This window comes from Rhinichthys klamathensis, unplaced genomic scaffold (genome assembly GCF_029890125.1).
Source record: "Rhinichthys klamathensis goyatoka isolate OS25496 unplaced genomic scaffold, OSU_Roscu_1.1 h1tg000045l_1, whole genome shotgun sequence".
In the NCBI taxonomy this organism is placed as follows: domain Eukaryota; kingdom Metazoa; phylum Chordata; class Actinopteri; order Cypriniformes; family Leuciscidae; genus Rhinichthys; species Rhinichthys klamathensis.
In genome coordinates, this window is record NW_026606592.1 from 884,525 (window position 1) to 912,023 (window position 27,499).

At 38.6% G+C, this 27,499-nt stretch overlaps 1 protein-coding gene across 3 annotated transcripts in view; it reads right to left on the reverse strand.

Annotated features, from left to right (window-relative positions):
• The window catches only part of ccser2b (coiled-coil serine-rich protein 2b), a 102,055-nt gene that overhangs the window by 56,297 nt on the left and 18,259 nt on the right, over window positions 1–27,499 (reverse strand). For all 3 annotated transcript variants that reach the window (XM_056247258.1, XM_056247259.1, XM_056247260.1), the window contains exons 2-3: window positions 16,133–17,540; window positions 11,814–11,995 (exon numbers count right to left, since the gene is read on the reverse strand). In XM_056247258.1, coding sequence (XP_056103233.1) covers window positions 11,814–11,995; window positions 16,133–17,507 — 1,557 coding nt within the window. In that variant the 5' untranslated portion in view covers window positions 17,508–17,540. The remainder of the gene's footprint in view (window positions 1–11,813; window positions 11,996–16,132; window positions 17,541–27,499) is intronic.

The following is a 27,499-nucleotide window of genomic DNA, read 5'->3' on the forward strand; positions in this document are numbered from 1 at the left end:
GTACTGTCACGGTTCATGAATCCACTGTCTCATTCTGCTGTTTTGTGTGTGTATGCGTGTCTGTGTGGGCGTGGTTTTCCAATCCCATTGATTGTCTGTGCCAGCTGCTGTTCATCACCGTTCCCTTTATATGTCAGTAAGATCCTTCTCATGTTGTCAGATCGTTGTGGCTTCCCCGGTGTCGTGTCCTGTTCCGTGTGGCTCTCTTCGTCTCGTCGTGTGGATCTTCTTCGTTGTCTTCGCCTATTGGATTGTTTATTGTTCCTGGTTCCTGAGCACGCTGATCTTCACCACCACTCACCGGATTGCCCATCAACGTCCCTGTGTCACTTCTCCACCTGAGTGTTTGTTCCCGGACCTGTGTTCTGTGTTAGACCTGACCATCTTTAATAAACGCCTTTTACTTGCATTTGTATCCGAACTGTTTCATCACAAGTTCTCACTTTAGATTAGGTGATGGAAAATAACATGTAAGTGCTTTAAAACAACTTTTATTGCATTCATATTCAGTGTTCCTTCAAATGTTTACACATTAAGCACACACTCACACAAAGGTTTTCCATGTTGTATAGGGACTTTCCATAGAAATGATGAGCTTTATACTTTATAAACTGTATATTCTTTCCCCTAAATCTACCCCTAATCCTTAACTGATGTATTTCAACAACGTGATCTTATGAGTATTTGTATGGAATTCATATTGACAGCATTTTTTTATTTTTAAGTGGTTACGTTTAGCTTTGGGGATAGGCTCAATGTATTTGTAAACATTTTAATGACCTCTTTGCAATTAATGTTTAATAAAGATTGGTTTAAAACACTTAATTAATGTCATTTTACCATTTTCTGTGACCTAATCTAAAGTGATAACTATTTACAGTTAAATCATTGTTTTATGGCAGAATTTCCACTTAGGGTTAAATATTCCATTAACAAAAAAATAAAACCACTCTCTCTGCATTTTCTTCATTAAGTACGGCATGTCATCTCTATTTGCTGTATTTATAAGGAGACTTATTTAGCCTAAGTTAAATGGCTGCTTATCGGATCTTGTGAAACGACTGTACTGTGCACAGTGCCATTCGCTCAGCTCCGTCAGGTCTCTAATGCCCCGTAAATATTGATAGTCTAGCACTGTTCCAGAGGCTGGGTTGCTTTAATCAAAATTCTTTCATTAATTGCTCACCCTCATGTAAGGTCCGTAAGACCTTCGTTTATCTTTGGAACACAAATGAAGATATTTTTGATGAAATCTGAGAGCTTTCTGACTCCCCAAAGACTGCAACGTTATTACCACTTTCAAGGCCCAGAAAGATAGTAAAGACATTGTAAAAATAGCCCATGTGACTACAGTGGTTCAACCTTAATGTTATGAAGTGAAGAGAATACTTTTTGTCAAAGTAGCCATAATAATAGAAATAGCTGTCTCTGTCCTCTCTCCCCATCTCTTTCCTCTCACCCCCTCTCATGCCAGCTGTATATGTTTCTCTCTCTCCGGTGCTACACTATAAGGACTGACCTTATATTAGAGGTCTGCTACCCAAACTATATATATATATATATATATATATATATGTATAGCCTAAATAGTTTTTCTAAGTTACAAACCGAACCTGACCCGAACCCGAGGCTATTCATTAAACACCAACCCGGGTTCGGGTTGATGTTTAATGAATAGCCTCGGGTTCAGGTCGGGTTCGGGTTTGTAACTTAGAAAAACTATATAGGCTATACATATATATATATATATAGTTTGCGTGCCGTGTGCTTGGCTGCTTGCTGTGTTGTGATCGTAATTATACGCGAGAGTAGTAGATGTGCGCAGTTTCAGCCGTCCTCCTCTGATTGCGGTGTTGTGACCGAAATAGTGCGTGCGGGAGCACATGCGCAAAACAGTTTTGTAAAATGATATATGAATCATTTTTATTTTACCATATATCATTTTACAAAACTCTTTTGCGCATGTGCTACCGCTGTTTCACCTGTTCAACCACATCAAAGTTCCGTCATAAGTAAGTCTGTGCTTTTTCTCTTTTTTTTTTCTTGTGTGCTGACTGATGAGGGGGCCGCTGTGCCTTGGTGAAACGGGGTTTGTACATGTAGCCTATTTTTTTAATTATCGTGGCAAGCAATCATAAAATACAGCATATTGAAAAAAACAGAAGCTATTTACTGTGAGAAACAGACCTCGGGTTCGGGTCGGGCTCGGGCTTAGAATATAACCGTAATGTTCGGGTCGGGTCGGGTTAAATGATTTCGGGTACGGGCCGGGTTCAGGCTTAAGTTTAAAGCCCGTGCAGACCTCTACCTTATATACACACCACTGAGGGACTTAGGCCTACAACTTCTTGGTAAGGTAGAAAAACATGTTGCTTATGTTTAAAAAGAAATGTATACCTCATGCTTACACACATGGTACAATCCACTTTCCATATAAAGAAAACTGTCCTTCAATGTATACAGTTGTGGTAGATATGCATCAGTGGAAAACATATGTTGCATTGCACACATACTTCTATGCCAAATATAGCTCATCCCATATCTCTCCTCAGCACACATGTACAACATAGTAACATACTCTGACTTCAAAAAATACATTATACAAATTATTATGAACATTAATTGAAAAATAATACTGAAAGCCATTAAAAATAAAAGCCATTAAACAGTAACATTTTAGGTAACACTTTATAATAACTGCATGCTATTAATCATTTGTTAAGCATGAGTAAACAGTTAATTCATCATTTATAAAGCATTAATAGACATTAATAAGCAGTTTATAAATACAGCTATAAACACTTTTTTTCTTGATTTATAAGCATATCTATAATGCGTTTAATAATTGTATTTTCATACTTTGTTAATGATCAATTAATAATTTCTAAATGAAGTATAGCATTATTTATAAACCAGTTATTTAAGAGTTGTCAGTTATTCATAAGATCACTTAGAAAGTGTAAGTAAATGTAGTAAATACAGGTAGTTATAAAGCATTTAGTAGTGGTCAGTTAACTATTTTGTGAGCTAATCTAAAGTGAGGACTATTCATGCCTTGTAAAGCATTTATAAAGGAGATTTAAAGGCGCATCAATCTTCTAAACAGTAAAATGTAACAAACACAACACAGTGATACAGAACATAGAAATATTTAACAGCCTTTAAATCTCCTTTACAAATGCTTTACAAGGCATGAATAGTCCTCACTTTAGATTAGCTCACAAACATAGTTAACTGACCACTACTAAATGCTTTATAACTACCCGAATTAACCCTGAATTACAGCATAAATACATGTTAATAAAGCATTTATTAACACACTAAGTAACCATCACTATATGTCTGAATAATAAGATGTATGAATGTACATTTAAATAGTTTATTAATCATTTACTTACACGTTCTAAGTAATCTTGCGAACCACTGAAAACTCTTAAATAACTGGTTTATAAAAAATGCAATTAATCATTTAGAAATAATAAATTGATCATTAATAAAGGATGAAAATACAATTATTAAATAAATTATAGATATGCTTGTAAATCAAGAAGAAAGCATTTATAGCTGTATTTATAAACTGCTTATTAATGTCTATTAATGCTTTATGAATGATGAATTAACTGTTTACTCATGCTTAACTAATGATTATTAGCGTGTAGTTATTATAAAGTGTTACCAAATTTGGGTCTTCAAAAAGTATTCCCATTGCTTCATAACTTGAACAACTGTAGTCACATGGACTATTTTAACAATGTCTTTACCTTTCTGGACCTTGAAAGTGGTAATAATGGAGGGACAGAAAGCTCTCAGATTTCATCAAAATATCTTTATTTGCAGGTTTGGAACAACATGAGGGTGAGTAATTAATGACAGAATTTTCATTTTTGGGCGAACTAATCCTTTAATGAGTCAAAGAAACTCAAACAAAGCAACTTAAAAGCTGACCTCATTTAATAGCTAATGAACAAGCCAAAAACACCTCACTATGGAACAAAGTCCAGCCCTGAGAAATACTGCAAGTCATGGATACAGTGGATTTCTTAAAAAGGATGACTATGCTTGTAAACTGTCTTGTGTTCACATTTCTGCCCACTGTAACTCTGTAAGTAGGGATCTGTTTTCCTTTTTCCATTTTTTAGGGGTAGGGTACAACAGGGCTAAAGGTGAACAAAGGTAAATGTCACATTTGATTGTATTTCCTTCTAAACCACTAGATGGCACAAAAACTGCAGAATTTTTCTAAACCTGGCAATGTGTCTGATCCTTGATGCGATTGTGAGCAGCAACACAATGTCAATTCAAATGTGAATCGTTAAAAATACCCAATATATTTTAAGACAAAGGTACAGTTAATGATTTTAAGTTTCAAGGTACTTAAATCGAAAGTCGCTGACCGATAATCGATTAATCAACCGAGAGTTTTTTTTAATGGATACTGAATGAAAACAAACATAACACAAAAATAGTGCTGAACTTTATTACAAAAATTGAAAAACAAATGTACTGTACTTTCTAAATATAACAAAATATGAATATATTGATTATACCTTGATCGTTATTTATGTTAGTTCCTAGTGCATTAACTAATGTTAAATTAATACAACTTTAAAATGTAAAAGTCTATTAGTAAATGTTGAAATTAACAATGAACATTATTTTTATTAACCTTAGTTAATGTTACAAGTGGAATCTTATTGTAAAGTGTTAACATTTCACATAAATCCAAACAGTCATGCTTAAAGGTGGCATTATATCTACACAAATGCCATAGCACTGAAATTAGACAAATGTGTATATTGTATGTATACTCTCACACTTTATTTGCTACAATTCTAGTACACTTGATTATGTAATCAAAATTGCTAAATATTTTGTCAAGCAATCGGCTATCAGTGCCAATTAATCGGCAAAACCGGTCAATCGACCTCTTTATGAAACCATATTTTAAAATATAATTTCATATAAAATATCATTTATTGTTACTGAAAAGCCATATTTAATTATGGGATACTAAATAGTTTTTTTTATTTACCAAAATAAACAGAATATGGTACAAACTTTGCTGAAATGATTGTTTTGAAGGTGCATTAGAGAGACAACTTGGTTATATGCAAAACATATTACTTTAGCTAAAGTATTTGTATATTTTTTTCTGCAATCATACACTATGAAAGTAGTGAAAAGCACATTTAGCCCCATGGTACCCTAAAACTTTTTTACCGTGGGAAAAAGTTACTTAGTTACACCCTTTGTGGTGTTTAAAATTAAAATCCAATGCTTTAGCGATCTTGCAGATTCTTCAGGGGATGGTTATAGTTTAGGTTTTGCCTTCAGGAAAGAGAAAAACATGAGAAACATGTGTTATCTTAATGGATTCAGTGCCATAGTGAGGGCCCTCAAGTGACGCTTGGCAGGCAACAACAACAGACGGTCCTGGTGAACTAGGGAGATGCATCAAACTTCTAAACAGCCCAAATGACTAGGCAATGTTGAGAAAGTGGCAATGAAAGCCCATATGACGAGAGTGAAAGCGAGGGAGATCAGAACATAGTATAAAAGAGTGAAAGAAAGAGATAAAAAATGATGTATAATAACGTCACCGCATCTCTCTTGCAAACAATAATCTTGTTGCAATTCATCATGTTGGAAACAAGCTGCCCCCTAGTGGAGCACTGTCTCATCTGACCGGTCAGTTATTTTGCCTATTCCTCCTTTTTTAATGTTTCTTAATTAAAACGGTAATGTTTTGATAAAAACAAATCATTGTCAGGCATGTCATACGAAAATCAGTTTGATCGAAACGCTGCTGGTTCATTTTCCCAGAAGTGAAAGACTCTACATTTAAAATACATTCTATATAAATTTATTTTGTCAAATTTTATGAGTACACTACCATATGGCCTCCTATAATTTTAGCTTGTTTGTTGGCTCCGCAGTGTCTCAGACACTTCACTTTGAAACACAGTTTCATGACTTTCATATCATATCCTACGTTCGGCATAACCCAAAGTCAAGAGAGCAGGTGTAGACACACAGCACACTGGGTCAGCTGAACTGTCTGAGGAAATGCACATAAGCAGTGGGGAGGAAATCATCCTTTCTGACTCAGCCAATCAGAAAAGGAGCACTGATATCTGAGCGTGACAGACGTTCTGTGAGGAGCGGGAGCAGAACACCATCGCTCAGAGTTTTCGCACTTGGTTGATTCCTGAGTCACTTCTGTTCCTTGGTTGACAAGTTCTTGACAAGTCACTGTGTGTGTGTGTGTGTGTGTGTGTGTGTGTGTGTGTGTGTGTGTGTGTGTGTGTGTGTGTGTGTGTGTGTGTGTGTGTGTGTGTGTGTGTGTGTGTGTGTGTGTGTGTGTGTGTGTGTGTGTGTGTGTGTGTGTGTGTGTGTGTGTGTGTGTGTGTGTTATTTACTGTTTCACATTTACAATCTCATTTAGTTGAAATGGTTACCAGGGAGTCAAATATTTTCTAGCTCAAAGTATTTTTGCTTACAGAGTTTTGCAGGGGTGACGCTTCTTTGTAGGCCAAAAAAGAGAAACAAGTTAGCATTTTTAGCACTTCTGGTTCCACTGTCTTGAAGTCAATGGGTTTTTAGAATGGTTTTTGGTTAAATGCCTGAAATAAGGTCTGTAGTTAAAACAAGTTCAAGATATGTTCACGTTTTATTCTGTGAAATAGAATACATCAGTAATAACCCCTTGTTATTTATTTTAAAAGTTTTTACTTGTTTTGAAAAGGCCGTTGCTATAGTGGCTAAGTGGCTAATGCTACATGGGTTTTCGGGGATAGTAAATCTCATCAAGCAAAACAGGAAAACTAGTCCGAAGTATCTACTCACTAGTCTGTTTTCACTGCCTTGTGTTTATAATCACACTCTTGCAAACTATTCTAACTCAAACTTTCAGGGAAAAGTTTTTAAATAAAGACTGAAAGAGAGTTTGTAACCTTAATAGTGGAGACGTTAAATTCATTCAACCGTAGTGTAGTTCGTTAATAGCCTACTTTTAGCTTTTTACTTCTGCTGAAAGTATGCAAGCTTGGAAATGTATGGAAGTTGTGTTCATTCGTGAAGATTATCATGATGAACAAAACGTGAAAGAATCATAAAGTTTTGTTGGTAACAGCTTATTTTCTGAAATGATCCAAAAGCCAATGGAAAAATCTTATTGGGTTTTTGTTGAGAATGTAACCGTAGAGTGATGCTAACTTCTGGATTGGCCAAAAAAAGTACAACATCACAACATCACTGCAGCACTCTATACATGCCGGTTAGCGTAAGTCCTTGGAGTCCTTCTTGGAGCTAATGAAAATCCATACCAAGTTCTGGCATGAAACTCTAGATGGCGTAGGCTGAGAGGTACCTCAATTCGCCTTTGGCTAAGCCACACCCTAGAATGTAGATTGACCAATCACAGCGCAGTCAAGAACGAGCTCCCACAGAGGTCCGACACTTTTTCACAGCGCTCCATTTACTTTAACACAGGCGTCTCATATTTTTGGTCTCGACAGGCTATTACCGTCGTAGTTTTATCAAAAATATGGTTAAACGTTGTGCCTGGGGCATATGTAACACAGATACGCGTTTCCCAGAGTGGTTGGAGGGGGGTGTGCGTTTTCTTCCCTTCCCAAAACCGAAGTCAAATCCTGACAAGTGTAGCACACACTGCTAATAAATACCACGTTATACTCAGGTAGTCCGTTTGCTTTGTAATAAAGATTATAGAAGTGAATAGAGACCTACCCAGCTTTGCATGAACAGATATTGTTAGTCCCAGCCTCCGTCTCGATTAGTAGGACATGCGGTTGTTCATTTTTTGACTGTGACCGCATACCGCTTTTGCCTCTATTTGGATGCCTTGTTGTTCCTTGCGTTTCACCTGTATGTCGTGAATATAGCCTTCGAACGTATATTGCAGCCCCTTTTGCCTACTTCTATCGGACACTTTATTTGCTGCTTTATAAAAGTTTGATAAAATTTCAGCAGGAAGAGCTGTCACAGCATAAGCCATGTTGATACCAGAGCCCAGATGAAGTTTGTTTGTTGGACGTAGCAACAGTAACTAAGGGGGGCAGGACTTAGCCAAAGGCGAATTTGGTAGCGATCGCATCGTCATTTACATAATGCAGCTGATAGGTTGATGTTGCATCAGCGGCTAATGTGCTACGGCTCAACATTCAAACACTGGTTGTGTTTGCTGTTAGCAGTCTGCAGTGCGCTTTCAGAAACCCTCCACCTTCCCCAGCTCCACCTGTATAGATCTGCTATGGGGGTTATCACATGCTCACAGCAGCACTTCTGTGAATGTATTGGCAGTAGCAAGTCTCGGTACTTGTTCTGCAGCAAGTTTTATTATACAGTATGTGGTTGTACATATTGCGGGAGTTCAGAACACTTTTGCTGAAGCAACCATGCCATTTTAGCTTGCTACTACAAACCTTTACTCTCTTTTATCGTGACTCGTGTTTCTCCTGAGCAAAGTTTTTCTATGTCAGAAGTCATAGATATGGAGCTGGTTATGTGATGCACATGACAAAATATATTCATTTACAAATGAAGCATTAGGGTACAAGTATTTAGAGGTTATAACAGTACTGTGCAAGGAACCGCGTGAAAAGAAATATTTACTTATTGATAATCTGTGCCTGTAATCATCAATTTTGTGAAAAGGTGTTTTACTGCCACAAGTGTTCATTTCAGCTGGAAAGCACAATGATGTTTTGTGTGATTAAAATGATCAGTTTGTGATTAAATAATCAGTTTTGGTCAAGTCAAGTGTCGAATAAGTTGTTGGATTGTATTTAAAGGAAACAAAGCCCCAAGCTGAAAAAACTACAGAGCCCCTACGAAAAGACTAAGGCAAATACTGCCACTAGACTGGAAAGGATGAAAATACTGAATATGGAATGTCTGGAAACAAAGTTGTGTTTACAAGATATCAGGTTATTTCTGAAAACAGATAGATACAAGCCCGATTTTAATTGGCGGAGCAGTGTTCGAAGCCATTGTAAAATACTATAAACACAATCATGATCTGATTACATCACTATTTCTGCGCCACTGGGTCTATGTGTAGCTTCAACCATTCTGCTAAACATTGCTGAAAAACTACATTGCTAGCTGGAAGAATTATTGTTATCAATAAATTATGCATAGTGATTGCTATCAGGATATGAGACTTTCAAACAGTATAACGAAAAAAGATTTCTGTAGAGAATCACCTATTGTACCTTTAAACAAAATGATATTGTATGAATACATACGTCTTGAAAATGTTCATATTTTATATTCTACTTTTATGATACATTATTGTTTTTTTTACTTTTGAAGCTTGAGAGCTCCAGTTCCCATTCATTTTCACTCCATGTAAAAGATCATCTGCAAAACAGCTCATTTTGTGTATCATAGAAAAAAAAGAATGCCATATGGGTTTGGAACAACATTAGGGTGAGGAAATGAACTATATGTAGGATGTTCTGTAAGATGATAAGCTTATTGAAATGGTTGACGCTTTGAATGTTTGTGAGTTTCTGCTGCCCCCAAGTGGCCCTTGAAGGCAGGCTACTAAAGAGGCTGCACAGCACTCATTCAGCTGCTTTGTTCAGCTGGTTTCCTTCAGAAACGGAATTGAGGTTCATCAGACCAGAGAATCTCGTTTCTCACAGTCTAAGATTTTTAGGCGTGTTTTTGCAAACTCTGAGTGGGCTTTAATGTGTCTTCACTGAGAAGTGCAACAGGAAATGGTGTATTGATCAACGCAACATGGCGCTAAACTACTTACCTCAAGCTCCATTTGCAAAATTGGCATGCCAAGTTGGCCTCTTTTCCCTAGCCTTGACCGCGTCTGTTTTCAGGCCTTCCCACTTAGCTCTCTCCAGCGCTGGACAGCTTTTCTAATATTAACGAGGGACCTAAAGCTCTTGCCTAAACATACCCCTTTTATTTTCCAGGTTTTCATGGTTTGTTGGGAAATTACAAACCTGCGCACACATATTCAAACGAATATAGCTATAGAATCAATTTTTAATGCGCATGTGAACGCCATCAGGTCACAGGTTCGCGTTTAAAGTCTGTTTAGAGAGAACGCCGTCGTCTTAGTGGCCCCTAATGTAATAAGAAATGATAATTTTGCTGGAAGTGAATCAATCAAAACCAACTTTAGCTGGAAATAACATTATTCAAAATCGCTATAAAGCCAAAACAATCTCTGTTACCGTAAATTGTATGTTTATCTCTGTAAAGCTGCTTTGAAACAATCTCCATTGTTAAAAGCGCTATATAAATGAAGATGAAGATGACTTTTCTCTTTTGTATTGTGTCCCATCTCTATTTCTGCAGTCTTTCTTCAAATCTCCCTCTTGATCGTTCTCTCTTCTCGACCGTCATACTGCTGATTGGCTACACGTTTGTTGTTGTGTCGGTCCGACTAACTTCCAGACAGCATATTTCAAAAACGACTTACCCACACACTCAGTGCCAAATATAATTAACAAATTTTATTAAATATTATTTAGCAAAAAGTATTACTATAATACACTAAGCAATGATAGGAAAATGCAGCTGTTGTTTATCTAATATGTGCCATATTTACAAACAAAAAAAATATTTAGCTAAATAATAACTAAACAGAGACGCACTTACACTAATTGAAAGATTTGTAATCTGGCTTAAACACAGAAAGATAAATATAATAGGGAGAGGCATTTAACAATATATTATAGATGCAAAGGAGGATAAAGGCTAGCGCTTTGATCATAAATGCCAAGTCATCCTCTCATTTGACTTTGATTTCACCTCACCATTTACTAACTGCCATGAAGCTGACAATCTGATCGTCTGCTTCCAGAAGAAAGACAAATGAGTATCAGCAGGAGCCAAATTGGTGTTCTCAGAATTATGATGAGTAATCAGAGACACACCTTCAATAACTCAAGCTGACAGCCTTATCCAGTCAGTCTCTGGGCTTTGAGCACAAGACAAACCTCACTTTAAAGGGGATGTCTAATGCTTTTTCATGCAAACTGACTTATGTACATTGTTACAGAGTTGGGTTCTCATGCTAAACATGGCCAAAGTTTAAAAAAAATGAGTAGGACGAATGACGAAGTATTTGTGTGTCAAATACACTCCTTCAGGGTTCGTACAAGTTTCGGAAAGTTTTTCCCGAGTATGGCTCTGTATGATGTCACGTCATAAAGGGCGGAATTCCTTGTATGGGCACTTCTGCCGGAAGAGCGCACGCACACATCAACCAGAGCGAGAGCAAGAGCAACGCCCATCAACGTGCTTTGTTCGGGTTACGGAAGTCATCGGCAGAACTTCACGTCACGCCTCCAGGAGTTTGAATGTTTTCGGAAAGAAGCGGTACAGCTGTATCTATCTTTTATAAATCTGATAAAACGAAAGACTCTTCTGAGATATGAAAGATGCAATACTACTCTTTAGGCAGTCAAGATTGACATGAGATTGGCAGAAACTGTGTGCGTTATGTCCCCTTTAAAGACACAAAAAATCAACTGTGTTCATCAACTATGATTTTAAAAGTCAACCATAAAGCACACTGATTCAGACAAGTTTGGCAGTGTATTTTAGGAGCTTGGAAAGAAGATTGCAGAGAGTTGCCTAGAGGAGCGATTCTCCATCGCAGGGCCAAAGACCACAAAGGCTAGTTGTACGAGCAAGTTAAAGAACCACTACTAAAAAATGAAACTCAATAATCCACTAATTATGAAAATGTTTGTAAAAATTATGTTACTTCTCTTTTGTAAGTTGCTTAGGTCAATCATTTCATAAAGCTTTGGACTCACCACGCTGTTGAGATCAGAGCCAAAGCTTCCACAGGGATGTCCAGAGTCTGCCAGTGCCTCCATCCCCTCTTCATCCCACATGTAAGTCCCTCCAGAGCTGTCTGAGGGCGACAGGTCCAGAGACGAGCCATGAGGGAAATCGCCTGTAGGAGATGTCCCATGTACAAAGTCATCTTTACCAGCTGAAAGACAGACAATAAAATGGGTAAGAAAGTGACAGAGAAATATATTTTAAAGTAATCTTAGTGACAGTATGGATCTTCTCAAATTGTTTAAAAATGTTAAAGCTAATTGACAGGATTTTAAGTATTATAGGCACATTCAAGATGGAATACTGTTCCATCATTATGCTGCCTTCTAAGGTACATTGTTTTGGCCAAAATATAAGGCAGCATCAAACCGTACATATACAGCTTTATACACTATGCATTTACAATATTGCATACAATTCTGAGAATTACTGATAAAAAATACATTGTTATATTGCAAGATGACAAAAATACTTGTACATACAAGTCAGGGGCATTTCCTCAGAGGAGGCAGTGCCTCATAAAAAAATTGAATGAGAAAATAATCCATATTATAAAAATAAAAATGCAAATATTACAAAGTGTGACATAAAAAAAAAAGTGTATAAATCCCTCGTTTTTCTAAAGTGACACTGTCCAACAGCGACAACAGCAGGTAAAGTTAAAGTCCGCATCTCTCTTGCCTTCTTTGAGCCCATTGAGAGTGGCGGAACTAGACTTTAATACATGGGGTGGCCAAGGCTACTTTAGGGGGTCCATAGACTGTGAAAGAATATCATGTTGTTTAGGCCCATGTGACATTGTATTTCTAATAAATAAGCTAACAAAATTGTAGAAACCAGTCAAAATTCGGCAGGATTTTGAACAGCCCTGCGCTTGTTAGTTGCAAAATACAAACGTTTAAGAATTGTTTATTCTTAATCGTCTGTGTTTTGCAAATAACATTAATATTCTCTTAATATTCAACATTAATACATTAACAATGTGCAGCAAAATAAATGCTTATTTCAAGAGGAGGTCAAACGGATGTAGCCAATTAAATTTTGGACACCCTTGGACACCCCTCTGGCTTCGCAACAGCCCATTGAGTTTTAACAGACCCTGTAAAGCGTGTGATGGGTTTGGCACAGGGTAATTGAGAATGAATGGGGAAAGTCACATGAGAGGAGGCAATGCCTCCATCGGGCTATGATTGGATAGGATTGGTTATGGTTGGATATGATTGGTTCGTGCGATAAATCCGCCTTGTTTTCGTGCACATTTGCGAATCTATCTGAATAAACTAAATGATTGAGTTGGGAAGACTAAATAAAAAGTAAGTAAACAACTCAGCCACTTAGATATCACCTCTTTATGTCACGTCAAAATTAAACTTGAAATGGCCTCAAAAACGTGATGACTGCTGGGGTTTTTTAGTAAGCAATCAGCTTGGTGAAATTAAAGGTACATCTTCGTATCTGTGATCACCAGTGTTTACCGAGCTCGATGACTGATGATTCGAAAATGAGTTCACTTTGTTTTAATAAATAGAACATTAATTACATTGTTAATTTAAAGATACAAACTAGAATTGCATTTGGCTTCTTTTTTTATGTAATGTTTATTTAAAGCTGCAGTCCGTAGCTTTTTTGGGTTAAAAATTATCCAAAATACATATTTGAGAAAATACATAACCAGCCAGTGTTCAAAACTATCTGCTTGCCGTAGCTCGACTCAAAACGGTAAGCTTGTAATAATGTTTTTAACTCCAGCGGTACTGGTGGATTTCCACGGGAGATTCGAGCATGTCTTTGCGTCATTACGTCACATCTGTACACATAAAGGAGGAGTCTCGGCTAGTAGGCTATATTGCGTGTGAGGATGTTGGAGGTGGAGATTTATAGCCTTTTCTCACAGCACTTGATATAATTAAACTTATCAATTTGATGGCGGATCCAGAAAGGTTCAAACGACAATCACCAGTGACAACAGATTCCCCCGTTGTAAAATGCAACTTACTGTGGCTAACTTACAGAAAAAAAGAGACTGCAACCGGACCCATGCAAAAACAAGGATACATATCGGAAGGACATTATATGTAGTAACGCAATGCTGAGGTTGTTAACATTAACAAGTTGAGAACAAAGTATAATTTGCACAGTTTTGCGTGATAAGCGATTTTTAGATTTAATCAGCGCGATTTACAGCAATGTCAGAACCAGAACAAAAGTGGATGTTACTTACTTGTTCAGATGACATTTTCCGGTGAAAATTATTATGTTAGTCATACTTCCAAAAAGAATAATCTGTGATTCTGAATGCCAGTATCGACACCGGTGCGGTGATTGACAGCTGCACACTCTCCTCAATGTGTTCATCCGCGCTGTGCGGTGTCGAACTACAACTCACGTAAAGTTGATAATTCCGTGAATGACTGCAATTGCCGATTTCGAACAGAGATGGCGACAAAGAGGAAAAAATGCGGACTGCAGCTTTATTTAACCAGGAAAATGTGACAACATTAAGTGTAACTGGGACATGAATTTAAAGTTGATTGATAAATAATAAAAAAACATTAAAAAAAATGTGAGGACTTTGCCTCCTAATTTCAGAACACCACTGTACACCACTGATAGAAGTATATATGCTTTGCATAGAGCATACTTTACATTTTTGAGATTTTGCTTTGAGATTTTAACATGACATACTTCCACTTTTAACACTATATTAGTTTAAATCACACTGGTTTGTGGCTAAGGGATACTGTAATGTTAAAGGGATAGTTCACCCAAAAATGAAAATTCTGTCAGTATTTCTCACCCTCATGTTGTTCCAACCCCATAAGACCTTAGTTCATCTTCGGAACACGAATTAAGATATTTTTGATGAAATCTGAGAGCTGGATCACTCCTCCATAGGCTTATTCAGGGATTGAACTTGCCGGCCTCGAAAAGTTATTAAAGACATCGTTAAAATAGTCCAAGTGACTACAGTGGCTCAATCTTAAGTTTATCAAACGACGAGAACACTTTTGTGCGCAAAACAAAACAAAAATAACGACTTTATTTCAACTATTAATTTCCTTCTCTGTGGGCCTCGAGTCAGTTCACTAGTGTAATAGCGTAAGCTTCTGTTGTTGTATGTCACACGCATCACCCACATGACCAGCGTCGGCCAATAGTGAGCCTACGTGTGACGTAGCTCTACGCAATTACACTAGTTTAACTGACTAGAGGCCCAAAAAGAAGGAAATGAATAGATGAAATAAAGTCGTTATTTATGTTTGTTTTTGCGCACAAAAAGTATTCTCGTCGCATGATATACTTTAGATTGAGCCACTGTAGTCACTTGGACTATTTTAACGATGTCTTTAATAACTTTTCGAGGCCGGCAAGTTTCAATCTCTGTAGAAGCCTATGGACTAGTATGAAGGAGTGATCCAGCTCTCAGATTTCATCAAAAATATCTTAATTCGTGTTCCGAAGATGAACGAAGGTCTTATGGGGTTGGAACAACATGAGGGTGAGTAAATACTGACAGAATTTTCATTTTTGGGTGAACTATCCCTTTAACACCCTTACAGGGTGATCAGGGGCCAGATTCACAAAACATTCTGGAGAATCAAATTCTTCTTATTGTGCTGGTACTTTGTCAGGTTTAGGACTGCCGTGAACAGCTGACTCCTAAAGTTTTTGTTATGCTTCTGCTTCATATGTTGTGCGGTGGTTAGTTCGCAGCAGTGACAGAATTGACCCCATTTTAATAGGGTAAATCACGCTGTGATAGCATGCACTCTAAATGCTAAGTAGTCTAACCTAAACCGAAAAGGCTACATCACGCAGTATGTTTTTGCAAAGTGATGGACATACTCGATTTAATTAGGGACATGCACAAGTACCAATGTGATTTAAAACACATAACACATCAAATAAAATAAAAACGCACCGGAAAGTGCTGAACTCCCCTCAAGCCAGTCATAACTCAAATATTAATGTTAAATCTCAAATAAATAGTTATCAATAAGTTAAGAGTATTACAGTTATCTGCAGGTAGTCCAAAAAGAACTGCAAGAACTGCCAAACCAATCAGATAACACCAAATTAAGCCTGACATTTCATTCTTTAAAAAAAATAAAAGTTCTTATTATAATTTTTCAAGAAATGCATCTAGGAACATTCTTACAAACTAGGGCACCAATGCAGGGGTAATGTATTACACTCTGAAGGTACCTAGGGTTAGAACAGTCAAAATCTAGAAATTGGGATTAGTAGTTCTGAGGTGTAATGGAAATAAAGAAATTCTCAATCAAACCTGCGAGTCCCATCCCTGCCCAGTCAACCGATTCGGACAAGAAGGTGTGCAGGTTGGTCAGCGATGTTTCCTCATTGCACTTGGTGATTAGAGTGTTGGCATCTGTACATAGTCCAAAGTGGTCTAACCCTTCTTTGAGGACAGGCAGCAGCAGGGTCTCACCTCCATTCCCGAGATTATCAAAATCATCCATGTACTCTTCACTAGTATCATTATTCTCCACAGAGGACGACGATGATAGCGACATAACATCCAAAACCTCCAAGAAAGGGCCCAGACTGCCTTCAACTTCCTTTACTTCAAATGAGGTATCATTTGGGGTAGTTTCAATACTTTCATTGTTGGTGGTTGGTTCTGAACTGGTTTCTGATATCTGTGTGGGATCTTGGATATTTTGACTCAATTCTGCTTCTTTTTGGACAGTTTCGGGGACAACAGGACGGAGATGTTTGTTGAGTGTTGGTCGTGTAAGTCTATAACTGAGCATAGATGTTTTTTTACCTGAACAGCTGGGTAAAAGTGATTTCTTTATTGTGGTCGTTGGCAAAAGATGATCAGTAGTAGTTACAGAGGGCCTTGCAATCCCATATTTACCTACTTTCCCTTCAGATAATACTGGATTTGGCTGAATGAGGGGTGATCTAGCCACTGGAGATTTTACTAAAGGTCTGGGGAGTTCTTTAGCAAGCTCTGTAGCTTTGTTAAAGGAAAAGGAACGGGTCATGGGTGGGCTGGTGGGGCAGGCTGCCCTCTTGAAATGGGTGAAACTCTGAGAGTGCGCTATGCTCTCTTTAGAGGAAGACTTGATGCTGTCGTTGGGCAGGGACAGTTTGCCCTGCAGGGTTCTTTGTTGGGATACATGACCAAGACAAGGCCCTGAGGTGCCATAACGCCCATTACCACCACCACCATTACCACCATGCAGAGTAGCTATACCATTATAGAGGGGATTCCCTGTGGAGAGGCGTTTGGGAGTAGTCATGCGGGGAATGGTTTTGCTCGGCTGGGGTATACTCCTGGGACAGCTACTTTGTGAAGTTGGGACTGCACTCTTACATTTAACTGCAGCTGCAGGGGAAGGATTTTTAGTCACCATCACTGGGGACTGAGAATCTATAGTTATACTACTCTCCTCATCCAAGCAGCCAGAGTGTTGAACTTTATTTCCACTGTCCTCTTCACCCTTTCTCCAATTTAGGGATGGCACACGTGTCAAACTAGTGTGCCTGCCTATAGGTCCAACTTTAGACTCCATGGAGGAAACCGGGAGGGCAGATCCTTTGGGAAGGGGGGTCATGGTGGTGACTGAGGGATGGGAAGCAAACTTGGGAAGCCTGGAAACCATGTTGAGCTGTTTGACAGCGTTCCTTTCCATCAGCTAGGTTCACCACCATGGATGTGGACAAAACTGCAAAAAGAGAAAGAGAGACATGATGAAATATGAAAAAAAAGCTAATTGTTTGCAAGTTGTACACAACAGCCAGTGTTTTAATGTCACACTGATGAGATGGCCATTTCATATTATTTTACATGCACGTTCTGTGATTTAAAGACAGAAAAATGTGTAAACTTCCAAAAAAAAATCTAATTTGGCATGATGATAATGCACGCAAGGGTAAGTGAAGTTTCAGCAGTTTAAACTCCTTTCCTTGGTGCTGAGCATGTTGCATTTTTGTTAGGACTACATCACTGCTGATTATATATAATGAATAGGGAGGGTTTCCTCTAAAGCTTTCAAGTTGGAATGTAATGCAAGAAGGAACACATTAGACAATTTTCAAAGTCATCGGATCACTGTACTTCTCTCACTACAAGACTGTCTGGGGTACAATTTAGTTGCTGTTGTGGGCAGATTACACATTGAATCGGTGAGAGGGGGTCACACATTACATTTCAAAAGGAAGAATCGCTTTGTCTGCTGTGTTTTTTCCACCATCTTGAATAAAAATAAAAAATAAAACTTTTTCAAACTCGTCCTAGCCGGTTCATCTAAAAAAATTTTTTTTACCACTGTGCACAAATAATGTGCGAACAAATTTGTCAAAGTGCACGTCAATATGTACGGCTATATCTCTGCAGCGCTTTAGTGTAATCGGACTAGGGTGGGCGATATACCGGCAGACACGATTAACCGGTAGAAATGTGTCAACGGGTAGAGATTTTGGACTATCGTCTCTATCGCGGTTAGGCTCATGTGACGTTGCTGTGCTGCTTTGTCACGAAAGCTTATCATTTGCATTGCGGTTTAAAAACAGGTGATTTTAAACAGTTGAAACACAATAAGCAGCGAAATAGAACTTATTTCAGTATATGCACGTGCTCTCTAAGAGACTGTTTCTCAGCGCTGTCTAAGAGATGAATGAAATGAAGCCGCTGCTCATAGAGCGCAAGCACTGAACTGAGTGCTTTTTGCCATGTAATTAGGCTTGAACAGTTAAATATACCTATGTGTCAAACTGACCATGTATTTGCAAGTAAACAGTCATTTATGTCTTAAGTGAACTTTAACAGTTGAGAGAGAAAACGCAGAAGTATATTGGATCCGTGAAGTCGGTCTTAAAGTGACAGCATCCAAATTTACAAAAAAAGAGAAAATATATCTGTTCTTGACTGAATCACTTTTGTAACTTTAATAAGAATAAATTTATATTTAATTTACAAAGTAAAGACTATGCATTGTTTTTGTTCATACATTTGATTACTTAATACATTTTATGTAGTATTTAGTGCTTGAAGTTTTTCAGGTAGGTCTATTTCATTTGTGTATTTGTTCTATTGTAGTTTTTTTTGTTTTTTTTTGCTCTTTTTTATCACTGTTTACTTATCTTCAGTAAGGTTGAGAGCTTTTTAGGCTAGTAGTAATTATATTGAAAATGGTGATAAGAATTATGAAATTTCAATGGTATAAAAAATGTATATCATAAAAACCTTATTTAAAGCAAAAATAACTATATTGTGAATGTGTTATATATTGTTATCGTGAAATACAATTACTCATATCGGGGAATAAGATTTCGGTCGCCCACCCCTAATTCAGACCAAATTTGGTACACGTCATCAAAAATATGACCTGAGGCTACTTGCTTGTTTGCTTACAGGGCCACCTAGGAGATTTGAAAAAATAAATAAATAAATCATAAATCTGGTATCTTTCGATTCAGTGCAGCATACAGAGTTGAATTATACCAAATATTATTCCCATGTCAACCCTTTTAGGCATTGACCATTTTGAATTTTGTCATAAAATGCACATTGGCATATCATTACGAAACTTGGTATGTCATCGGCACAATGCTCAGTGATTATAATTGGAGCGCTGCAAACAGCACATTTCAAAGTTTCTGAAATGACAACCTTATTTAAACGGTGGATTGAATCCGAAACTGCAATGATTGTCAGTGATAATAATAATAATAATATATTGTCATTGCAGTGATACAAAGAAATTACATTAGAGCATCAATCGACAGTGCAATTTCATGAAGTGCAAGAGATCAACAATAGCATATTTTGTAAACAGGGCACAGCGGCAAATGACAACCAAGGAAAATGGTATATGAGGCGGAGAATCACTAGTAACCAGGAAAAAGAGTATACTTGTATGTGCTGCAGCGATGCAAAGTCCAGTCACAATTATTGCAATTGTTGGATAATATGCATAATAGACGGATTTATGTGAGATCAACAATAGCACAGAAACAGGGCAAAGTGACATAACAAACAAGGAAAGGGCATATGAGGTGAAAAATAACTATTAACCAGAAAATGTGTATAATTGTGTGTGCTGCAACAATGCAAAGTCCAGTTCACAGTTATTGCAGTTGTTGGGTAGTGTTAAGTGAGTGGATTAAGTGAGAGGAGGAGGTAGCCGGGAATGGTGCTTATTCAGCAGTCTAACTGCCTGGGGGTAGAGGCTGTCGGCCATTCTGGTGGTTCTGGCTCGAAGAGACCTGTACCTCCTGCCCGATGGTAGCAGGCGGAACAAGCCGTGTGCTGGATGAAACCGATCTCTCATGATGTTGTGTGTCCTACGCAGACAGCGGGAGGTGTACACAGATGAGATCTCCGGGAGGACAGTCCCGATGATTTTGCCTGCAGTTTTCAACACCTTCTGAATCAACTGCAAGTGATGATCACCATAGCAATGGAATGAGGCAAAACAAACCCTGATCTGTATGTCAAAACAGATTAAGTCTTAAAAGCAAATAATTGATCTACCGTCTTGTTCTGTTACTTTTTATAGGAAGATTGCACTTTTTGTATAATTCAATTATAGTAATTCAATAATAAAAAATTAAATAAAAATGAATTGTATTACTTCAGTTTTACTTAGTATGGAGCACTGAGAAGTGCTGTTTCTCTTACGAGAGGTTCTCTCGTATTGCGTAAGTTTAGCTTACGCTACGGGAAAGATTCATCTTCTCGAGATATTGAAGCCAAAAAATTATCCTTCATTTTGTATTCATTGTCAACGCAGTGCAGCAGCTAGCAGACATAGAGCAGGCAGTCTTGCGTGCTCATTGGCTGCCCTGCGGGCATCTGCTGCAGCCTACCAGTGAGCCCCGCGTGACGCCACGCCCAATGAAGGGCGCTCGCGCCTTCATAGCGTCATAGCCCGCCATAATGGGCGTGGCTTAGCGTATAAAAGAAGGGGCTGTAGGCTGAATTCCCTGATTTTCGTCTCTTCAGCGAAGCCCTTCGCATCGCTGGATCTGAGAGAAGCCACCGCCGCCGTCGAACAGCGAACAGCCAGCTTAGGACAGCGCTGAGGAAGCCGGCCGTCTTCGCCACCTTCAGCCATCCGTGCGAGCTACCGCTACACACAAGCACATCAAATCTCGTGTCACTCACAGAGCACACTCTCATAAAGCGCAGAAAAGCCGCTTGAGTGTTGAATATAAGAAATGTGTCCACAGGTCTGTGCCCACTATCTGCCCACTCTGTTACACGGTCAATAAAACAGGTTATGAATGTAAGTCTCGTGCCCGCCGGAGAGCGTTCACGCTTACTAACACACACCTCCCCCCGGGCGCCGCCCGCGCGTTTAAATGTTATCACAAAACGCAGGGCATTGATAAGACGCTCCCCATCCGTTATGATCGGGGCGTCAAATACACTTGTAAGTCTGAATCTCAAAGCTTTCGGGTGTTTTTTCGGTTCTCTCTAGAGAGGGAACGAGTATTGCGTAACCGGCCGTGCTCGCGCCACGAGCGACTTCGATTCAGTCGACGAAAACCAGGGAATTCAGCCTACAGCCCCTTCTTTTATACGCTAAGCCACGCCCATTCTGGCGGGCTATGACGCTCTGAAGGCGCGGGCGCCCTTCATTGGGCGTGACGTCACGCGGGGCTCACTGGTAGGCTGCAGCAGATGCCCGCAGGGCAGCCAATGAGCACGCAAGACTGCCTGCTCTATGTCTGCTAGCTGCTGCACTGCGTTGACAATGAATACAAAATGAAGGATAATTGTTTGGCTTCAATATCTCGAGAAGATGAATCTTTCCCGTAGGGTAAGCTAAACTTGCGCAATACTCGTTCCCTCTCTAGAGAGAACCGAGGTTACGTTAGTAACCGAGTACGTTATGTTGTTTATATATTGATGCTTGAAAACAAGCAACACATTTGTTACTGCAGTTGCATGCAGTGTTCTTAATAAAATAGTTTTTAATTCAGTTATCTTTTGAGGCTGCTTAGTCACCTATGGTATCGATTTAGTATGGATACCGAGGTATTAAGATTCTGGTATCGTACCGAAGCCAAATTTGTGGTATTGAGCCAACCCTAGTTGGCGCAATAAGCAACCTTAAGCTTTAGCTAATAACTCTGCAACTGTGTGTGACAGAATTCAAATTCTTATTTCTTCTGAATCCCTGCTTTAAGGCCGAACAAAATAAAAAAATGTATGATTATCTAAAAACTTTATCCACCATTCTAATTTTTTTTTTTTTAAGTGACTTTTTCAAACTCCTCTTAAGCCATTTGTCAGACCCTTAACTTTCCCCACATCAGATCTAGACCATGCTGACAAAAAGTTATGTATTTTAGAAGATTCAATTATTTGCATGTGCCTGGTATGACCCCTTATTATGACTATTATGTTTATATCTTGTGTGCACAAAGTCTGCACTTCTCAAAACTTTGCACATATGGAGAAGAAGTCAAGAAGTGAACACACTTATGAATTTATGATACAGCAAATTCTAAACTGTCAGCCATTTTAACTGGAAAATGAAAGCTATTTTATTAATGTTGCTCACTAGAGGGAGCCGCAGAAAAAGGAATCACCATGTTCTTCTAACCAGATGTGATGTGATTCCAGCTACAAGAAATGTTTCAGTCCAGACTCAACAAAAAAGAAGAGACAAAAATCAACCACAACCCACAGCCAATCTGATGACCATGTGGTGGGCTCTCTCCGCAGGTGTATTCATGCGTTAATGACCTCAAGGCTAGATTATTGTAATGCTCTACTGGCTGGTTGCCCTGCAGGGCTTAATAAACAAAATACAGCTGGGCCAAAATGCAGCAGCTAGAGTTCACTAGAACCAGGAAGTATGACCATATTTAGCTCCCTATTAAACATTGCACACCTTTTAAAATCTTGCTAATTACTTACAAAGCCCTAAATGGTTTAGCTCCTCGGTACTTGAGCGAGCTCTTAACGCATTATAGTCCTTCACGTCTATTGCGGTTTCAAAATGCAAGATCCTTTTCTTATTTAGTGCCCAAACTCTTCCTAGCGATATTCGGGAGGAAGACACACTGTTCAGTTTAAATCTAGATTAAAAACATACACTCTGACTCAACACATTATCACATTTGAGAATTTAATTGAGCTGGACAGTGACATCATCACTCTTTTCTGCAGAGCTGCTTTACAGCCGAATGGAATTAATTTAATAATTGATGATCTGAATCAACACTGAACTGACTTCAGCTGAACAAGATACATTTTCTACTTTTTTTCTTTTTTTTTTAGAGCTGCTTTACAGCCAATTTGAACTATGTTTGCATTATTGAATCATTATTTTCCTTTTGATCACTGTAAAGCTGCTGTGAAACAATAGCCGCGTTTCCACTGCCGGGCCAGGGCCGGGCCGTGCTAGTGCGTGCCAGGGCCAGTCGCGTTTCCACTGTCACTTCCGGGGCTTGATCGGGGCTTACTCGGGGCCAACGGCCAGGATTTCTGGCCCGTCGAATACCTTGGGCCAAAGCGGGCCAGCTCGGGCTAGAGGAGTGGTTACGAACAGAGGCGGGGATTACCTGAGTCGAGAGACAGGAGCGCCGAATGATTCTGTCAGCATTAAAGACTTTTAAAATAATTTAACTCACTTTCATGTTTCAATGCCTTCTGTTTGTGATCCGATGTGGATTCTGATCACCGTATAAGGTAGAAATATTTACGCGATGCAAAAGAATATGCGCGCTAACCATTAGGGTAGAGTGGGGGAAAACGCCCCCCTTAAGGAAAATGTGACATTACTGTGAAACAAAACATAAATGTGACTAGAATTGCCATCCCAGTTTTGAGTGACTATGGCAGGAGAATATTACTAAATATTAAAATTGCTCAACCTGCATAATTATATATATTATTGACTGAAAATATTTTTGTACAAAGGGGGCGTTTTGCCCCAGCGGTGGGGTAAAACGCCCCCCAAGGTGGGGTAAAACGCCCCCTTTCTTACCAACCAGTTTGCTTCATAGATCAACAGCAAAATAAATATAGTTTTTAATCTCTAAAAGTAAAAGGCAAGTAATGCAACAACATGTATATATACCTATTAATATTTATTTCAGGAATGTACAAAATAGCCAAATTTCTAACATTTTAATATTTTGATTTCTACACTAGGCCTATATGGGGTTGATAATTGATGTAGTATTTGTTCACCACTATCATCAAGAAAAACAGAAAACCCTAAATAAATATTAAACATAAATTAGTATATTTAAAGTGAAATATATTCAATAAATGCTCTAAAAGTCACTATATTTTATCATTGGGTCACCTAACCACCTTCCATCATTGCATCCACCAAGCTAGCTAGCTAATGCTCACTTGAGGTAATTTTATCATGTTTTGTTAAAATATTTTGATTTTATCGCCTAGTTATACTGCATTAAAGTGTAAAATAAAGACTTTGATAAACAGAAATATGTTACTATAGTAATTATGATAAAGAGAAACTATGCCCCTTGGGGGGCGTTTTACCCCTCAGCATAGGGGGCGTTTTACCCCACAAGCTATGTTTTTTTTTTTTTATTGTTTTTTTTTTTAAATATAATTATATTCCTTATAAATAACATATGCTCTCAAACTACAGACTTCACTATTCATCTATCATACATTACTGTGATATCACTGTGAACAATATTCTATTAAACACTTGTTTACTAATATCTGAACATTATAGCATTTTCCATGTAATCCTCTTCTCTTCAAATACGTCGCTGGTGTCTGCTTCTCCATGGAGATTTGTATATCCCCGTTGTCAACGTAGTGCATAGCAATAGTAAAAATGTATCTTGATTCATTCTAGTGGTTATTTTGGGGAAAACGGGTGGGGGGCATTTTACCCCAGGGGGGCATTTTCCCCCACTCTACCCTACCATAGTAAACATAGTAAACGCTTGAAGATACGCATAGTAAAAAAACATGGTGAACGCTTGAAGAAGTCAGACCAATCATAAAGGCTATCACAACCATGTTTTATTTTATCTGTCAGTAGCCTACATATACTACATAGTAGTCTCTTTATACCGGACTATCTACTTTTTTTCGGGAGCTTCCTGTTTCTCTGACTGAAAATATATCTGTAGCTACTGGGAGTCGAGACTGTGCTAACGCTCCTCAGGTCGTATTTTTGGTGGCATATAACATTATTTGTAGAAATTATCATTGTTTCTAAATGTGATATATGTCCTGTAACTACCAATAAACAGAAACAGCCTCGACTGAATAATGTAAGTGTGTCCTCTTTCTTTTGTGAAATAGACCTAACGTTAACGGTCATTTATTTCTGTGTGACTAATGTGCAATTTTGACATAAATTAATTAATTATGATCAATGTATCACTTTTTATTGTAAACCTGTGGTAAAACATCGATGCTTGGGTTTTAAATATTCAAGTAAACAACAAAAATGCCAGCAAACGGCCGCTTTTATCATGTTTGTTTTGCGATGCACGCTGTTTCCAGTGATTTCTTTCTGATTAGTTTTCTGATAAAACTTCTATTTGTTGGTGAAATGATGGGTTAGTGTGACGTTGTTCCAGAGAGGCGTGTTGCGCAGTAGCACCTCAATGCAGTACATAAGATCCACAGGGAGGAGTCGGATCAAGATCCGAGGGGTGGAGATGGGTAGGATTAGGGGTGGGTTTAGGGATTAGGGGTGTGTTTAGGGATCAGGGGGCGGAGATGGGTAGGTTTAGGTATATGTAAGGTGGGAGGAGTTGGATCTGGATCCGACTCCTCCCCGTGGATTTCATGTTCTGCAGTGAGGACCATCTCTGCGGGCGTGTTTTAGTGACGCGCTGTGGAGCTTCTGGCCCGACAGTGGAAACGCAGGCCAGGTGCTACTGGCCCGAGGCTATTAGCCCGGCACGGCCCGTTTAAAGCCCTGGCCTAGCACTGGCCCGACAGAGGAAACGCGGCTAATCTGTATTGTACAAAGTGTCTCGCCAAGAAAAACACACAGACTGTAAATACAATTTCCAACCAAACGAAAACACATATTCTTTCCATGAGTGTTGTTCCGAGTTGCTCTCTCACTGATATACCTGATTATTTTAGAGTTCATTATTTAAATGCAATTTATCATTATGCAAAAAAAAAACCAATAAAGCACAAGCTTTTGTGTCAGGTTGTTATGTTGTAGGCCTATTGCTAAACCTAATGGTCGAATATTACAACCCGTCGGGACCTGATGTGAGATCCACCAATCAGAGAGGTTGGGAATCTCAATTGTTTTTTGATTGGTTAAAGAGAATGAAGAATATCTTCTGTTTTGGGGGGGCTCGAGCACCCACGGGTTCAGCGCTTATGGTTGAACAATTAGTTCTAGCTAAGCCTAACATCTTAGTCCTTGTCCTCAGACTTCCCTTTGCTTGAAGGGGTCATCATGAGTATGTCAAACAATAATGCTATTATATTATATTTAATATTTAATGCAGTCCTTGGGGCTTTGACATTGCAGGCCAATGATATACAAGGATGTCTATTGACATTTTCAACACAAGGAGGTATCATATGAGAGGCCCACACTTTCAGACAATACTCTGATTAAGATCAGAGAGGTGAGAGCCACGTGTGTACTATGATGAAGATTAACCTGATGCAGGGGCACAAAGCATTATTCATTCTATTCATTCAATATGTGACAAATGTTCAAAAGCCCTGTCCGTATTAATGAATTCACTGGAGGGATAAAGCATGACCAAGTGAAGATATCGCCATTTGCCAAACGTTGGTGGATACAAAGTGTCTATTCAAAAGCAAGACGGAGCAACGTGCCCTGTGACCAGCTGAGATACTTCTGCATTGGAACCATGTTATCATGTGTATCACCCATTTAAACCTCTAAAGAAAGTTTTGCACAACATCGAGGGTGAATTAGAATGGCTGATATGGCTAGGAACTATACTCTATAATGAGAGTATAGTTCCTAGCCATATCAGCCTAGAAAATCGCAACTTTACATTTTCCGTTGGTCTTAGTGCACGATGTAACTACAGAAGAGTCAAGTTTTAAATAGGAAAAATATCGAAACTCTTTGGTCATTTTTTTTTTTTAGAAATGCTAATGGTCTTGTCCACTCCAATGATGTATGCTAAGCTATGCTAAAAGTGGTACCGCCAGAACCGGAGATCGGCTGAATGGATTCAAAAACGGTAAAACTCAGCAGTTTATCTCTGGAGGAGTTGTAAAATGAGCCTATTTCCAAAAAAAGTGGAGTATCCCTTTAGATGACGTTGCTGTTGGCCGTCTTGCGACACTTCAGGGTTCCTACTGGTGGTGCGAATGCAACAAGGAAAATGGCCCAAGGGGAATGTTTAGTTCTGGGGAACCACCCTGGTGGCTAGTTCCTATAACTGTCAAGTTTGAAAGCCTCTATAGAAGTGTATTAAGCTAGAACAAGTTATTTTAGGGTTGCTGAGCAAGCAACTTTATATGCAGATTTAATATAATAAATCTGATCATGTATCAGTTTTGCAATGCCTTTGAACGCAGGTTGTTTTATTATAATAAAAAAAAATATATATAGTTTAACTGTTTTAGTGTTAAGCTACATAAAATGAGATTGTTTTTGCACTGTTCACTGTTATTCGGTTGTTATGAATAATCTTATCTTTTGCTTTGTGTCCA